This window comes from Triturus cristatus, chromosome 9, assembly GCF_964204655.1.
Source record: "Triturus cristatus chromosome 9, aTriCri1.1, whole genome shotgun sequence".
Classification (NCBI taxonomy): Eukaryota; Metazoa; Chordata; class Amphibia; order Caudata; family Salamandridae; genus Triturus; species Triturus cristatus.
This window is the reverse complement of record NC_140592.1, coordinates 707,073,990-707,091,379: the sequence shown is the minus strand read 5'-3', so window position 1 is coordinate 707,091,379 and position 17,390 is coordinate 707,073,990. Positions and strand designations below refer to the sequence as shown.

Below are 17,390 nucleotides of genomic sequence, written 5' to 3'. Positions count from 1 at the left end.
TATGTGTGCTACAAGGAGAGAGCAAATCGCCTTTAAATATTGTTTATGTGCAGGACGGTGTCCCTTTGTACACATAAAAAATCATCCCTGCAACACAGACACCCTTGCACTATGGCACAAGGGTGTCTGTGTTGGTGCTAGGCAGCTTTTTTTAGTGCCAGCGCAAGGGAAAACACAGGGGTGCGCCGTATTCTTGTAATTATGACGCATCCCTATGTTTTTAAATGTCACAGCACTGCTAAATTGCATGCAGCGCCGCGCTGCACCATTTTCTTGTAAATATCCTCCACGGTGTGCAACGCTAGTTCTGGAGGAGCAGTCCCCAATCCAGGAGGGAGCAAGGCAATGTCTGGCAGGCCTCCTAATAAGAGGAATTGCTGTTTTTTTTATCCACATTCTCTTCAGATACTAAATCTGCGTAGGTGGTTGATTGACATAAATACAGGAAAGGTGGTTTCCAGTAGCACGCGGACATTCATTAACTTTAATTTACTTTTTATCCTGTTTAGCTTGTATGTATCGATTCTCAACTCACTGTCTGATATGTTTGTTTGGTTACATAATTAGCAATGATCGTTTGTATTGCTATCAAAGGGTGTATGTGATGTCTGAAACTTGTTGAGCATTCTACTTAGAAGTAACCCGTCTCCAATTAAGCGAAGGGATGCAAGTCTCCATAGATAAAGCACTGAATTTATAAATAAATAAAAACAGTACAGTGTCAGCAGAAGAGCCTGGCATGGTGAGCAGTCTTTCCTAACAGAAATTAATAGTTTCTATACTACATCACATGTTTTAGTGCCTTTTTGGGGCAGCATCACTGTTGGCATTACATTCCTTCTTATTAGCACTCATAAATGCAAACCTCTTTCAAAGCAGTGTTGAACATTACACCTTTTTTGGAGCAGGTCTCTTTAAATAAATACTAACATTGAAAATAGATGCTGTTGAATCACAGGCACATGATACAGCTCATGTTCACAGAGTGTAGAGATGCACTATAGGCCTTTATCTCAGGCCTCTTGAAGCACTAAGATCAACTTCTGTGCAAGGGAGAGGGTGCACTGCAAGGGGTGGGACAGACACACCACACAAAGGGTACCTGCACGACAGGCGCTGTGTGTGCAGGGGTGTAACAGAGAATACATGACCCCCAGCCTTATAGCAATCTGCACGATGCAGTGTATGTGCCCTCGCCCTGCGTGGACATATCTGTGGCTTCTTCTGCTGTCAATCAAGGAGTAGGAGTAAATGATGCCCTTTGCCACTAGCCTTGTTCAAAAACAATATGCGCCGGCCATATTTGCATGCACAAATGCTATTAATCCAAGTTGTGGTGCCTGTATTTCCCCGGATTGTATAGTCACTGTAATCGAAATATGGCATTGTCCTTCAATAGGTTGCCTTCGGGAAAAACAGAACACATAGTTTACTAGTCAACATGCAAAATGGCCAAATGAATTGCAGTCTTCCTTACAGGCATCGACAAAAGCATGTTCGCCGAAAAGCGTTTGCCTGCCACTTACAATTAAAATTGGATATTTGACCCCATGAGTGCTCGTGTTCTTTCTGTTGAAGTTTTTGTGAATATTTCATGAATCCATGCTCCCATATACGGAGCACCCATCATGGAGTTTGGCAACTTTGATGGATTTTGTAAAATTAATATCTAGCTATACATATATATACATATACACACTGAAAAAACCAAAGGTTACAGGTACGTTATAGTTAGAGGTCAGATTTCGCTCGTACTAAAGCCAGTAAACTCAGCCATTATAGTTAGCCGTGCTAACTATAACTCGCACCCCCGCAACGCACTGCTTATGACCTCACATATTACATCACTCCTAACGTGGTCAGTGACATCACTGATGACATCTCAAATGACATCACTAATGACATCATCCAGTGACTGCGTATGCTTTTAAAAAGTTTGAGTGTTAAATATATATACCAAGGTGTATTGGTGAAGAGTGCCTGTATGGATGATTCAGTGGGTGCCTGACTAACTGTATAAGTGAGTGATTAGGTGCTTCGGTGAGTGTATGGGTGAGTGACCAGGTTGTGTGAATGTCTGTATCAGTCTGTCAGTTGGTGTCTAAGTGGCTGTATGGGTTGGTGACTGGGTACATGAGTGGCTGTATGGGTGATTGATTAGTTGCCTGAGTACCTGTATTGGTGTATGAGTGTCTGTGTGGGTGCGTGAGGGGGTGTGTGACTGCTTGCATGGATGAGTGAGTGGCTGAATCAGTTGCTGTAAGTGTTCGTGAGTGTGTGTGTGTGAAGGTCTGTATGGGTGAGTGAGTGTGTGTATGGCTGTGTAGGTGAGTAGATGTGTCAGTGGTATATGGGTGAGTAACTGGGTATGTGAAAGGCAGTATATGTGAATGATGGGGTATATGAGTGACTGTATGGGTGAGTGAGTGAATGTGAGAGTTGTTATATGGGTGAGTGTGTGCTTCTGTCAGATACTGTATAGGTGAGTACATGTTAGTATATGTATGAGTAAGTGGGTGTGTGTGTGTAACTACATGGGTAAGTGGCTTTGTGATTGACTGTATGGGTGAGAGACTAGGTGTGTGGGTAGCTCTATGGGTGGCTGACTCAATGTGTGAGTGGATATATGAATGGATATGTTAATGACTGTATTAGTGAGTGAGTGGCTTTATGGGTGAGTGAGTGGATGTGTGTGCTGATCTATGAATCAGTGAGTAGCTGTGTAAGTACTGGTATGGGTGTGTGAATGGGTTTGAGAATGGTAGTGGGGAAGTTGGTTGTGGGAATAGGAAAGGTTATTTGGGGGTGTGAGGGGGTACATCAGACTCTATGTTTTTGATGTCATCAGTGATGTAATTTGAGATGTCATCAGTGATTTCACTGACCATGTCATGAGTGATGTAATATATGAGGTCATCTGCACACAATTGCGGGGACGCGAGTTATAGTTAGCTCGGCTAACTAGAACAGCTGAATTTCACTGGTTCTGTATGAGCAAAATCTGACCTGAACTATAACGTCCCTGTAACCTTTGATTTTTTTCAGTGAATTTCTAAGGTTTTTTAACTAGCAGTCGTGTTTTCAGAGTGGTGGAGAAAGGGGGCTGGTCCTCTGAGCAGCTCTTAGGAATCCTGCTATGTAGGACTTACAGTGCGTGCCAGGAGAGCTTCTTGGCCCCCTTTCTCCACCACTCTGCAAACATGTCTCCTGGCGTACTACTAGTAGGGGGATAAAGTCCCCTTGGCTATTGAGGGTCCTTGGGCGACAACTACCACTCCCATTACCACCAGTAAGTCGCACACAGGGGGATTGGTGAGACCGGGTAGAAGGCCAGGCCTCCTTTCTTCACCACTCTGCAAACATGCGTCCTGGGGCACTACTGGTTGGGGTAAAAAGTCCACTTTAGTCCTGAGGCTCTCAGAAGCAAGGGGACCTCTTCCCCTCCCCCACCAGCAGTGCACCGAGAGGCACTTTTGCAAAGTGGTGGAGAAAGGAGGTGTGACCACCTCTCAGCAATCCTGCTGTGTGGGACTTACTGAAGGTAACGGAAGGTCTTGTTGGCCCCTAAGGACCCTCAGCAGCCAAAGAGGCTTCAGCCTCTACCAAGCAGCGTGCTAGGAGGTGCGCTTGCAGAGTAGTAGAAAAAGGAGGTGGGCATCCAGCAAGCTGCAGGTTTATTTTTTTTTCTTTTTACATGAGGCACCCCTCCCATGGACCATTTTAGGCCCCAGGGACCCCAACCCCTGTGGCCCTTCTTTTTTTTTTTTTAGGGGGGTGCGGCCAGCACCCCTACCAAGCTCGATTTCGGCCCCGGGGGCCTTCTCTTTTATTTTCTTTAAAGTCTGGCACATTTCCAGCTTAAATGCGGAGGCATGATGTCTTCAAGTAACAATTTTATTTCTGAAAGGCTGTATGGTGGGGGCAGAGACAGTCATTAATGTAATGAGGGTGTGTGAATTTTAGCCCCTTTTCAATGTTTATCTATTTCTAATATTAACCCCTTTTTATTATATACTTATCTACACTTATTTGATGATGTAATGGTAGACGATATAGTGAGCAGATCGCGAGAGATGGGTTGATACAGTGGAGTTTAATTTATGAGGGAATCTTTATAGTTGGAGTATAATGGTGTGTCTTGATGGATTTCTCAGTTTTGTTGTGTTGCTATGTCTTATTTGTTGAGCTATGGATGATATAGCTAGTATCTAGGAGGTGATTTTGGGCAGATGCACTAATTGCTTATGTATCTTTTAAGTTGCTTGACATACTCATTGCCTGGCAGATGGAAATAGTCTGAGCATGCTGTGCCTGGGTATGTGGCATGTCTAATCGGGTGTAGCTGCTATGCTTTATCCATGTCTTTGTGATACAAGTGTGAGAAAACTTATGTCTAATTTATTATTTTGCATGTTTGAGGCGCTTCTTGGTGTGAATGCAGTCGAGCACAGTGGTAGTACATTTTTCTTCGTATATGAGTTGATTTGGGTGTGTGGTAGAAGTTCTCTCTGTTTTCTGTTAGCTGTACATATCTGGTCGTATTAAATGATTTAGCCCTATTCCACCCACTAACTCGCAGCACACTGCACGCTTTTATTTTATTTAGTATTGGCGGGCGCGGAGACGATTTTTTATTTATTTATTTTAGTAGGACGGTCCGCTTTAAGTATAGTGGCCAAGTTTACTTATTTATTAATTTATTTACTTTCTTGTTTGTTTACTAGTGCCCATGTGGCGCTTTCACATTCATGAAGGCCGCGCACCTTTCCTTAGACAAGCCGTGTCTGAAGAAAGGTCCCCGGCCAACATTAAAGTGAAAGCGCAGCATGGGCGCTTTTACACCAAAAACCCATCTGTTTGTCAACTTGACAAATAGATGCTCTTTTTTTGTCAAATCCCCCAGGCACAGTATCACTAATTTCGGCCATGCCACTTTCTTTATACGTGGCTTGTCTACAGAAAGGGGCGTGCCCTTCATGAATGTGAAAGCGCCACCTTGGGTGCTAGTGATGCAATAGGCCTCGAATTTGTGAGAGTTTAAGCTATTGCATTGCCAATCGCTTAAACTCTTGTCAATGCGAGACCTATTGCATTGCAAATGCTTGTTTAAGAGCAGGCAGTGGTCTGTGGGACCACTGCCTGCTCCTAAAAAAATATTTTCGCTCCCAATCACAAAGAGGAAAGGGTCCCGTGGAGAACCCTTCCCATTTGCGACTGGCTAACCACCAATTTGAAATTTGTGGTAAATGCGATTGTTTTGTGACCGCATTTGCGGTCGCAAAGCAATATTACATCCCCCTGCAACTCGCAATTACGAAGGGACGCCCTTGGCATGCCCTTTCCTAAAATTGACTCGCAAAACCTATTTTGCGAGTCTGTAACAGATTACCAACTCCCAAAATAGGTTTGGTATATGCTACAACCCTTTTTAGTGGTTTCATACGGGCCGATTTTCCCCTTGCAACCGGTAAAAATGGTCATACATCTGGACCGAAGTTAGATTTAAAACACCTGAAAAGTAGCTCTGGAATTAGTTTATGACGATGCTGTGTTCCCAAGGTCACTCCATAGTTGGTTTGCTCTGAAAGTGCAGTGCTCGAGTAGTTTTCTGGATTGGTTATTAAGTATTCCTGTAGTAATGGCATGGGTTTAATACATCAAGTGCCAAATGGATATTAATGAACCTGATCCAGCACAATATTGGGGGATTCCTCCATAATGAAATAAATACTCTACCACTACTTATTTTATGCAAGTATTTTCATTTGTTTCATGCCCACTCAGTTGTGACTTGTGTTTGAATGCTGCCGTCGTTGTTATCATGTGCTTATAGGAGTGCATGATTCATCCTGTAGCTTTTTATGTTCCATCCGATTGTCCACCGAAATGGCGACATCACACTGAAGGGTCTGTAGTAGAGAAAGAAGAGGAAATGTCATTATATTGATAAAAGTTGACCACACATTTTCATATAGACCCTGGAGCCACATGCGTGCTCACATGCATAGCTTGACAATCCGAGTGCCAACACCTAATGTCTTGCATAGGGTATGCTCTCTACGAATTTCATTGCGTTGTGGTATATTTCCCCCTCCCCCTCACAACTTACAAGATCTAAGGGAAGACTAAGTGTTGTTAATTACAGCAAAAGATACTCTAACTATGATTTAAACATAGCTCATATTCATCTCGGATTAAACAGCGAGCATGGTCCATAGGTGAATCACAGTTGCTGTGGTCACCTAGTAAGTACATCGATTTACAGAGTGGCGTTTAGGGTCGACATGAGAGACGCAGAGCGTCAATCCAGGAAGGGGTTCGGGATTCTGAGAGGGGGGTTGTGTATTGCGGTGTGCTAGTAGGAAATAGAAATGGGAATATGGATCTTCTGCAGCGGTGCTAAAAAAGGGAAAATTGTCAATTTAACTTTGGTGAGGGTGAGAGGGATGTTACTAGGTTGGGACAAAGGTTTATTCCAGGGACTAGGAGTACGGAAAAACACTCCTGCTGATGTGTTGGTGAGGGCAAGCGAAGAGGCAGAGATCAGATTTTGGAGTATTGTAAATTGGTTAATGTTTTGCACAGGTGTTGGGAGGGCTGTGAGGTATTTGTAGATCAGGGATGATCTTAACTTTAATTCTGTCTGACTGCAATCCAGTGTAATTTATGAATTTTTGTCTTGCAGCAGGTGTGGTCACTGAGTTCAACAGTTTTTGTAGTCTGTTTAGCTAGGATCTTTAGAAGCCTGTATGTAGGCAATTACCACAGTCCAGACTGATTTGAATAGGCTTTGGTGTACCTAGTGAAGTGTCTTTGTAACACAGCTGGAAACAGGCCCATGACGCAAATCCCTTACAGGACGCAGGTAAACCTCAGCCACCCATTCTTAAAAATATCCTTGAGGCACCATGATATAGTTGTATGCCTACGCACATGCATAATTTCATTTTACAGAGAAATCTTAAGTACTGTGCCAGACCATGGCCTACTGAAATATTTCAAGTGTTTCCTATTAGAACAGCCACCAAAAGCCTGAAGCTATTTTGCCAGCATAATTTGTCAAACTGTGCTGTAAAATACATCTTGGAAACAAAGTTCTTGGAGAGAGAACCACACCAAAGCCATCTGGACATGATTAGCCTTGGCCAAAAAGTTTGCTCTGTCCAGTGTGGAACCAGACTCAAAAGATTTTCAATGGCTGCTTTTTGGCTTACACTCCAAACCTCGTAACTTGTGAGCGGTACCACCCTACATAGGGTGGAAACTAGGCATTTGATGTGGAATCAATGCCACTGACTGACCAAGTGGCAGGTGCTTTCTGGAGGAGGCTCATGTACGCTCTGGATGACATCATTTGCTACTTCAATCTCCCTTTTGTACCGGTAAAAATGAAGTGGACAACCAATTGCATTTCCCAGTGTGCTAAAGTGTAAACAGATGCCATGTAAATCACTCAAAGTGTAGTGTACAGCCCAATCACATTTGGGTTTATGTAATCTGGTTGTAACCGGATCTCAAATGCACACCTCTTTCTTCTTCGCTGTTCTGAATTCAAAGGGGTAACTCACAACTGGAGGTAAGAGCCTTATAAACAAGCATTGGCATAGGCAATTGGTCTCGCCATTTGGACCGTATAAGTATTTAGCCATGCAGCACATTATCCTGGGTGCTGAAACATCTACTGCTACTTCAGGTGCACTGGTGAAAGGCTGCACACCCACTGATGGGCCTCCGTGCTATTTCATGAAAATATGATAAAGTTGTGTGCACGTGTGTCATGTGAAAAAAAACTGTGGAATTGAGAGACTCTATGGTCTGAGCATGTAGACAGCAGAAGAGTGCATCTGGAATACTGTCTCTATGACAGAAGGAATTGTGCATAGTTGTCTGTGTGCAAAGTACGGTGGTTGCAAGTGCTCAAGGGAGGCCTCATGTTTGGTTTAGAGGGGCTGAGAGCACGGTCATTGTGTACATACTGTGTGCAGAGAACGTTTTTCGCGAGAGAGCTCAGACATGGTCTGTCACATTGTCTTTGTGAGAGGAAAATGGACATAGCCATCAGTGGTGCAGTGTTGCCAGGTCAGAGGTGCCCCATGCAACCAAATTGTATATGAAATGTGGAGCACGTGCAGCTTGATTGACTTGTGATTGCATGTAAAAACACATACGGACAAGGAATTAGTGCATCAGCAGTTCAATGTAATGAACAAAAACATTCTCTCACCCGAAGTTCCACAGTCGAAAGGAACGACATGCGTTGACTGTTTTTTCTGCTTCTTTACCAAGAGTATCAAAACTCGCTTTGTGGACTTTATTGTGTATTGTTTACATTGAAAATGTGCTCTTCCTCAACCAGAAACAAAGTTTAGATGCTTTTACTTTAAAACGAGGAAATAGTTGGGACATTTTGAGTGCATGCACCAGGGCCAATGGCACCATTGCCCCTTGTTTAAAGCAGCTGTGTACACTCGTGTGCACATTACGGCGTCTCCGAGAGACGCTCAACAACCGCTACCTAAAGCCACTGTCAGCAAATGCAATATTTCATCTATACCTCCAGTCACAAAGGCCGTAAGGCTTATGACTTTAAAAGGAGAGACAGAGTTTGTGTGCATGTGTGTGCACAAAATTGTTGACCACGCAGGCCACAGAAAGTATTTTTTTTAAAGTTCTCATGCATGCTTCCAGATCCGAGAAGAGAGGCGGTGACTGAAAAAACTGGCATGCGTGTGAAATGGGTTTTCGCGGCCCCTTCAGTTCCTTTGAATGAATTAATGATCTAGCTTTACTGGTATTATTTAAAGGCATGCAATTTTAAAAGAAAATAGCGACATAGCAGCAAGCGCCAACAACCAAAAAAGCACTATATAATTATAGTGGTATTGACTCTTTGGAAACCAGATCGACTTCGCTCCAAGGCTTTCCCTTGCAATAAGTTACTTACTGCTGCTGAAAGTCTTACCTGGGGCAGCAGCAACAGCTGTGTTGGTGTACCTACTGTTATCGAGGTAGCTTTGACCCAAGTGGCACAATTAATTAGACACTCACATCAATCAGGCTCTGCTGATCTCTGAATTAAGCCTTCCTTTCGCCATTACTATCTGGTGCTTAGTAGCCAAAAAAAGACAATCTCGGTGGCAGGTAGCCTGTTTTTTTTTTTAAAGTGAAGACAGATTGCCGTAAAGAAAGACTGCCGTGAACAGTGGGGGGCCAATGAAATAGTCTAACGAGTGGAGTGACTGCCCATGTGTGACATGGCTTATAGCACGCAGGGCTTCAGATTGCAGCGCACGACCAGACCTCAGTTTAATCGGCGCTGAACAATATGAAGTATTCAGTTCTTCTCAAGAGGAAACACGGGCTGTAAAAAGGTAAGCCCAGCGTCATGCCGTCACCCAGGCATCGAGATTTGATGCATGCGCAAATGCACATGACTGGCCTGCCAGTGCCTGGCAGTCTCTCTATGTACCTCGGGCCAGCCAGGTAGCGACGTACTTAAAAAGCAATAGTTTAAAAAAGATAAATAATACATTTTAATGAACATGCCTGCAGTTCAGAGGGGCAGCGCTCTGGGGCCCTAAGGTACAAGCCGCTGCTGTAAAGTCTGTTTGTTAGGTGGGAGGACTGCTTCGCGCATGTGTGGCTGAATTTAGCGCTCTAAAATTTCTGCATACCTAAACTCAGCCCTATGCAAAACTTCTTAGTAATCATATACACGAGACACGAATAAGAAGTGAGGGTTAAAGGGTTTCCTGGTGGCAGCTTCGAGTTAAAATCCCTGAACAATGCCAGACATTACAGGATTGGGGTAAGGCAACGAGACGCCCTGAAGCACAAAATGAGCTCTCTCCCCAACAAGCATTGACCGCGTGCGTTCGTGTGTGCGTTCCCAGTCTGCTCTTTTTCAAAGCACACACTCATGCTTGTGGCGTGCCGCTGCGTACTCCCGCAAGCTGTATGCCGCCACAAGCACAAGTATGTGCTTGGAAAAAGAGCTGTACGACAGCTAAAGGTCTCCTATGCAGCGCTTGCGCAGGCGAGACCTAAAAAAGGTAAAATAAAAGGGCTTTCATTTCTTCCCTAAGCCTGAAATTGTGTTCCCTGTGAGGGAAGTACAAGATTGGGCACCGTCCAATGAAATCTCCTGCTTTCCAACTATGGCCGACATCAGGGAAGTAGCCAGTACAAAAAAATTACCCCCATTTTGAACCACGTTTGCCCGACCTTGAGTGAGTGAACATGGGAAACCTACAAGGCCAAATTTATTTAGGGAAGTTCGACATGGTGGGCTTTGTACAATATCATTAGTGAAGAATTTAGACACAATCTAAGTGCTAAAGAACAGGGTCTGGTCACTGAGGCTGACCTTCCACAGAGTTTCTTGTGGGTTCCTTCCAAAAATGTAAAGCTGCCTTTAACCAGATCACACATCTAATCTGCTTTTATCTACTCCCGTGTTCATATATCAGTTTTTCCGAGTTAGAAATGCAGCAACCATTGCATATGGAATTATGATTCATTAGACATCTCTAACAAAATATTCGAAGACAAATATCTTGCATTTTTCATCATTTAACACACAACGCTGCTAAAGGGGAATGTGGCCTTTCAAAACTATTACATTCAGGTAACAGGCTGGCAGAGCCCAGCTGAACAATCTGCTGGGCATATATTAAAGCTGTTCTCCATTCAACTTCAACTCCAAGATCAAGGAAGAAGAATAACAATCCTGTGTAATTTAGCCTCATATGTAAAGGGATATAGGTTTGGTTTGCAGCAGTAAATTCAGTAATGCCAAAACTCTTTAGTTTAATTTTATCGCAAACGAGAGAAGAAAAAAAACATTGAACATATGAGTGGTGCTCACATCCACTATGGATGTCGAGTGGCATGTAATGTGGCAAGAGAAAACGAGCCCATGCTGCACTCCTCACTCACAAAAGCAGTTGTAACCGGCCTCTGGAGAAGGACATTCTGTCTGGGATTACAGCTTCTGTAAAGCAGCAGTGCTTCAGTCAGGGCTGGCTTTAGCGTTTGTTGGCGCCCTGCCATCAAAACCGTTTCTCTTAAGTTGAGTCTACATTTTTTCTGACACACTTTACAGATTTACTGCATAAAGTAATAGTATATAAAGGGTTCCGGAGGACACATACAAAATGTTTGCTTCAGGAACCGCATATGTCTGTGTTTTACTAGAAGATATATTTTAAAAGCACTTATTTTGGCTTATACATTTAACGTTTGCACATTTTGGGCAGCCTAGCTTACAGCGTGTAACACAATTTTAAGATAATGACTTACACATTCAGTGTTTTCTGTCATAGGCTGGGATCTCTTACCAATATAAATACACAAGTTACCAGTTCCGGATTCAGTTCCGTGACATGGTAATTAAACAATTAAACCCACAGATATATGCGGTGATTGCATTAATCAACTGAGATGTCATAAAAAGAGTGTAGTTCCCACTAATTAGTGTAACTTTAATTTATTTTTAATTTTAAGCTATGTGTGTTATTTTATCTGAAGGTGAAAGACCGAAATAGTTATTGAATGTTTTTTTTTTTTAGGTAGGTGTTTGACTTTGACCCCACATTCACTGACTCGCTCCTATTCTATGCATGCATTTCAACAGCCATAGAGGCTTCCGCAAATATAATGCGGGCTACTGAAAGACGGGGCCTGCCAGCAGCGCGGATCTCAGCTGTAAGTGCTGGTGCAACTGCCAATTTTACACAGTCTTCCGATCACAGGAGGAGCTTTTCAATGGCCCCATACATCCATGCATCCATGCATTCATGAGTATTCTACTTGCATTAAAGTGCTAAGGTTGTGTTTTATCTAGTGTAGTCATGGAGGGGGAAAAAGAAGTATAGTTCATGTCTTTTCTGATAAAAATTCTCACTCCACTTCATGTAGCAACCAACAAGAGATGATCAAACATCAGAAATAACGCTGTCAACTTTACACGAATGTCTATTCTCTGTTCTAGAGAGTCAACAAAAAGCTTACTCGTGTTAGTGCAGTTACTTCTCAATCCTGCCAAGATGGCAATTTCTTTTCCAGCACTATGTCACCCACTACATGCGTTCACTTACACTAGATACTCTAGATCCTATGGAATCTATGTCTAGATTACAGTTCAAGCTTTTTGGTAATTACCATAGTTAATGCAGTACTAAACAGTACTTTCCAAAATTAGCCAAGCCACAAGAGAGCATGAGGTTACTTTGAATTAGAGGAGAATGTTCTTTTCTGGGGTGAAAGAATTAAGACTGGGACACCTCTGAGAAATACATTTGCATGGGAAATTCTAAAATACTTTAGGTTCTGTTGACCTAGGATGTAGGATCTTTTTAGCCAGTACTAAGTTTCTTCGCCTCACCACAGAATTTAGGATTTGATCTTCAAATAATGGGCTAATGGTCAAAGGTACAGTGCCACAATGTTGTTCTAATCTGCAAACTCTTCACATGTTTGATAAAGAATTCTTGGATGCGGTGAGGTTGTACCCTACAATATCTTGTGTTTATAAGCATTAACACATTGGTTAGAAGGGTGGAATCGCATCAATATGCCCGGTGGTTTAATGTATACTTTCTGTACATCTGCTCAACATGTCCATGCATGTTACCTTGCGGTGCATTATCTCATCTTATTCAGTTCTCTCTTCCATGTTGCGGATGACGATATTTTTCTGTCTGCATCAGTTTTCTGCATCTTCACATACATTTTCAAATGCTCACAAGGACTTAAGAACTATAGATGTTTTAGTTAATGCCCAGAATAACAGTGGCTAAGGTGCATACTGAGCCCAAGACAAGGCAGGTGCAGTTGACAGAATACTAGGTACAATTTACTATTTTTTGAAGCCACGCAGTGATGCATACAAATTCGCTGTGTTGCTGAAGTGAAAGAATAACACCACAGAGCCATATCTACTAAAGATTGGCCAATTACTGTAGTCATCCCCTGTGCTGGCATTTAAACAAGGTGCCTTATGGAATCAACACCCTTGCATCTGATGTAGAGATCAATGTGCACTGTCTAACATAGGTTCTGCACTGGAAGCATACCCGTTCCAGTACAATTGTTTATGCCTCGACAAACTAAGAAGGGTCCCATACATTAGATGTGTGCTGTGCCCTTCAACTTAGAGGCAATGTGTTTGTTTATTATAATGAACGCATTTTCACTTGTTAATGTCTGCTTCAAGGAGGCATTCGTTTTTCAAGGATAGCCTGGTGTGACTATTTTAGTAGATCAGGCGTTGCATCCGAACCTACAAGTGTTTGTGTTGATCCACCCAAGTGACGCCTAAGTAATTCCCTTTTGCCGCAAAGTAATGCAAAGTGCTTTTTGCACTCAGAAAAGACACCTTTCTAAAATGAAAGTAAATGCCAATACATCACTTTACAATAGTGCCCAAACATTTACAGCAATGTAGAGCGGTCCAGCAGATCTGTGGCTTCAGAAAGCAAAAATACCTTGGAGTTTTCCTTCTGCAGTAAGAAATCACTGACAAACTGTCCCTGCTTCAGTGACAGTACCCTAAAGAACAGTGGTGAGATTTGAGGTCACTGCCTGTCATGATGTTGTCTGGAGTATGTCGTTGACATGTCGTACGCAACTGCAACAGTAAAATAGCTTACAAAAAATATGGCTGCATCAGAGACAGAGCCCTGAAGAACTATGGCTTCAACTTTCAGGATGTAAGATGAAATGTGACAGCAGCAGCTACAGTGCCTTGAAACTCTGTGGCTGAGCTGGTGATATACCGTCAATTTCATAGAAAGTACCAAAGGAAAGATAACAAGCATTGGCATAGCCAATAGGTCTTGCCTTTTGGATCTTATAAGTGTTTAGTCAGAGCTAATGGCTTTGCCAGTGTATTTAAGCTATGTTGTAGAGTAATGTGGCTGTTGTGCAGCATGTTGCAAAGTTCCCCCGCTAGGGTAAGTAATCCAGCTAGCAAGAGAAGTACATAATGTGTAATAATAAAATCATAAAGACTTACTATATGAAAGTTGGGCGTTCCGTGAATTGATCAGGTAATTAGAAATGCAGCGGTTGTTAAGTAACCTAAAGGTATAAGGAACGAGAAAAACTCAGTGTGCACTGATAAACTATAGCATTGTGGTAAATGTTGTTCTAAGTCAAGTGCAGACCGATTCCAAAAGGTTATCTCCTAGAGTAGCGCATGCGCGCTGCTCTAGGCTCGACATAAAAATGGCTAACTCATTCAGAAGGTAAGCTTCAAAAACCAATTGCACCCTGAAAACAGACTACATGCGAGAGGCGGAGATACTAAGGAGCAAACTAGTCACGAGAGGGTACCCCAACAAACTTGTAAAAAAGTCTCTCAAACGCGCCTGGCACTGCCCCAGGGAAGAACTTCTCAAGACAAAAGAGAAACCCAATCTTAACAAGATTGTATGTGTCACCACCTTTGACACACACACCAATCAAGTACGCAACCTGATCACCAAAAATTGGAATATTATCCAGAGTATTGATCCTACAATAGACACACCTCTGTTTGCCTACAAACGAGGAAAAAATCTAAAAGATCATCTGGTCAGGTCATCAACAGACCTAATCGCCAACAGGACAAACACACAGATTACTGCATGGGGCCTACCCAAAATGAAAGGACACCACAAATGTGGCAGCTGTGTTCCCTGCAATTTCACGTTTAATACCAACACATTTGAACATAGTAGTGTAAACCACGATTTACAATCATTCTCTGACTGCAATACAAAGAATGTTGTTTATTGCAAATGGTGTCCATGTGGCCTCCCATATATTGAACAAACACAGTAACCGGTCAAGGCTCGCATTGGCCAACATCGCAGCCATATACACAGATCAGTTGAAAATGCACCACTTGTGTCTCATTACAATATAAAAGGTCATACTGTTGATGAAATAAAGTGGCAAGTAATTGAGATCGCCACTCTTCCAGAAAGAGGAGGTGACATCCTTCAGATACTCAAATGGAATGAATGCCGCTGGATAGACAAGGTTAATTCAATAAATGAAGGGCTTAACTCTGCTGAGGAATGGAGAGGATATGCCACTACCCTTTGCTAAACAACTGTATGTGATATAACAATTGTGTCCTGTCTACACCTGTATGTCCTCTGACATCCGACTATGCTTGCTCCAACAGCTTTATTCAATTCATTTTTGGTGTGACACTTGAGCTGCATATATTAGATCTACTCTCATGAAATACATGTTCACTAACTAAGAATTACAACTGTGAAATGTCTGCACACATACAATGTTCACACTCCATGAAGTGCTCAACATGCGTGATAGCATAATATAAATACCGGCGAAATTCGAAAATTTGTAAATATACAAAGTGTATATGTCATTTTACCTGTTCTTCCCTATTTAGTACCCAGCACCGGTATTGTACCTTCATTTTCACCTATTCACAGAGGATTCACGATTGTCATTAGCGCAGCAACCCTATCTTTGTGCCACACCTTATATTTCTTCACCTCCCACTGAGGTCTTTTTTCAATCTTTACCAATTATGGAAACGGAGCACCGGATTGCTCGGTGCAGCGGTTTTCCTTAGCTAGGTCTGCCAGTTTCCTTTGGCAAAAAGAGCGGGAAACCTTGTATATAACAATCCTCTCTGGAAGAGGATCTCTGTCATTGTACCCGATCAAGCTGACTGACGCGGCTTTTTCTGAATCTACACACGGAGCGCTGTCCCGCTTTTCCAGTCTTCTACCCAGGTAAGAAATGGCACATCTAGGCCGCTTAGCCCTTGCGCTCAGCCCTTAATTCAGCAATCTGACCCCTATATTATTATTATTTTAATTTCCAGAAAACCTCTTGGTGCATGTCACTGTTAATCCACAAAGGGAATCTACAACGCTGCGGTGGTAAGAACCTTGATGTAACTTGCAACTGATTATACATAGCGCAATGTCCAATTATCAGTAATTGCAACATTCTTCTTTTCTCATAGCACCCGGACGGGTCCTCATGCGAGTAAACCCTTTTCCTCTATTCTTCACGTGTGGCACATAATTTTCACAAGGCTGCGCAATCATAAATTCAGGTACCTTTTATCCAACGGCCTTTAGTTTCCTATTTTTTGCATATGGGCCTTATGCTCTTTTTATTTCAATCCCATTTAGATGTCCCTACATCAATAGTCCTGAAGCGACCCCACATTGTTTTGAGGGTCGAAACACCATCGACAACCAGAAGAAGCAAACCATTTTCCCAGCACATATCATTGTATATAGCTGCTGTTCACATGGAATTATTTTGATAATGGTCGACTTGAACAAACTGTGGAAACCTTGTATATAATATTCACATTGTCACTTAGGTTTAGGTTCCCTTTGTCACTGGGACACTATGCACAAATGTTGTTTTGATGTATAATGTTGTTTTTGCATTTGTCACCCCGAGTGGGACGGGTATGCTCAGACGTGAGTCCAGTGCTCTCCATGCCACTAGAATCAAGCTATCCTGGCTGAAGAGGTGTGAAACCCCGAAACCGGTCCTAGGATGCTTGTTTCCAGTCCAGGGAGGACCTGGCTTGACAGTTCTGGCTGGACTGTTCCCATGAGGCACAGGGTCAAGACTGATTTGCATATGGCTGGGTTCAAACTGGAATGGCATGGTGAGCAAAAAAACGATGGATTTAGGCCCAGATCTCTGTACTGGGGTGAATGTATGACATTGTTCTGCATTCTGTCCATCAATTGTTTTTGCATTTGTCACCCCGAGTTGGACGGGTATGCTTAGACGTGAGTCCCGTGCTCTCCATGCCACCGGAATCAAGCTATCCTGGCTGAAGAGGGGTAAAACCCTGAAACCGGTCCTAGGATGCTTGTTTCCAGTCCAGGGAGGACCTGGCTTGGCAGTTCGGGCTGGACTGTTCCCATGAGGCAAAGGGTCAAGACTGATTTGCATATGGCTGGGTTCAAACTGGAATGGCATGGTGACCAAAAGAACGATGAATTTAGGCCCAGATCTCTGTACTGGGGTGAATGTATGACATTGTTCTGCATTCTGTCCATCAATTGTTGTTTTTGCATAATGTTTACTCCTAACTTTATTGTTTAAAAAATCCATAAAATATACTACACTGGAATCGGTGTGTTAGTGGTTCCTAGGCACTCTGCCATTATCTTACCCTCTATATTGCGATTGTGCTTATGAATCATAACCTCATAGTATATAATTCCACAGGAACCATTGTTTTTCCTATATGAAAATCAAAAATCATTAAGGCCTAAGCTTGGCACCATCTGGAACCTATATCCAGCTCTACACTAATTGGCACCAATATTTAATTTTTATGAAACGTGACATATAAAAATCTCCAAGTGAATTTTTTTCTCTGATGT

At 42.7% G+C, this 17,390-nt stretch overlaps 1 protein-coding gene across 1 annotated transcript in view; it reads right to left on the bottom strand.

Moving 5' to 3' along the window:
- Nucleotides 1–5,742: 5,742 nt before the first annotated feature.
- LOC146798556 (cystatin-like) overlaps nucleotides 5,743–17,390 on the bottom strand; it is a 51,880-nt gene continuing 40,232 nt past the window's right edge. The window contains exon 3 of the mRNA XM_085625858.1: nucleotides 5,743–5,909. Coding sequence (XP_085481984.1) covers nucleotides 5,820–5,909 — 90 coding nt within the window. The 3' untranslated portion in view covers nucleotides 5,743–5,819. The remainder of the gene's footprint in view (nucleotides 5,910–17,390) is intronic.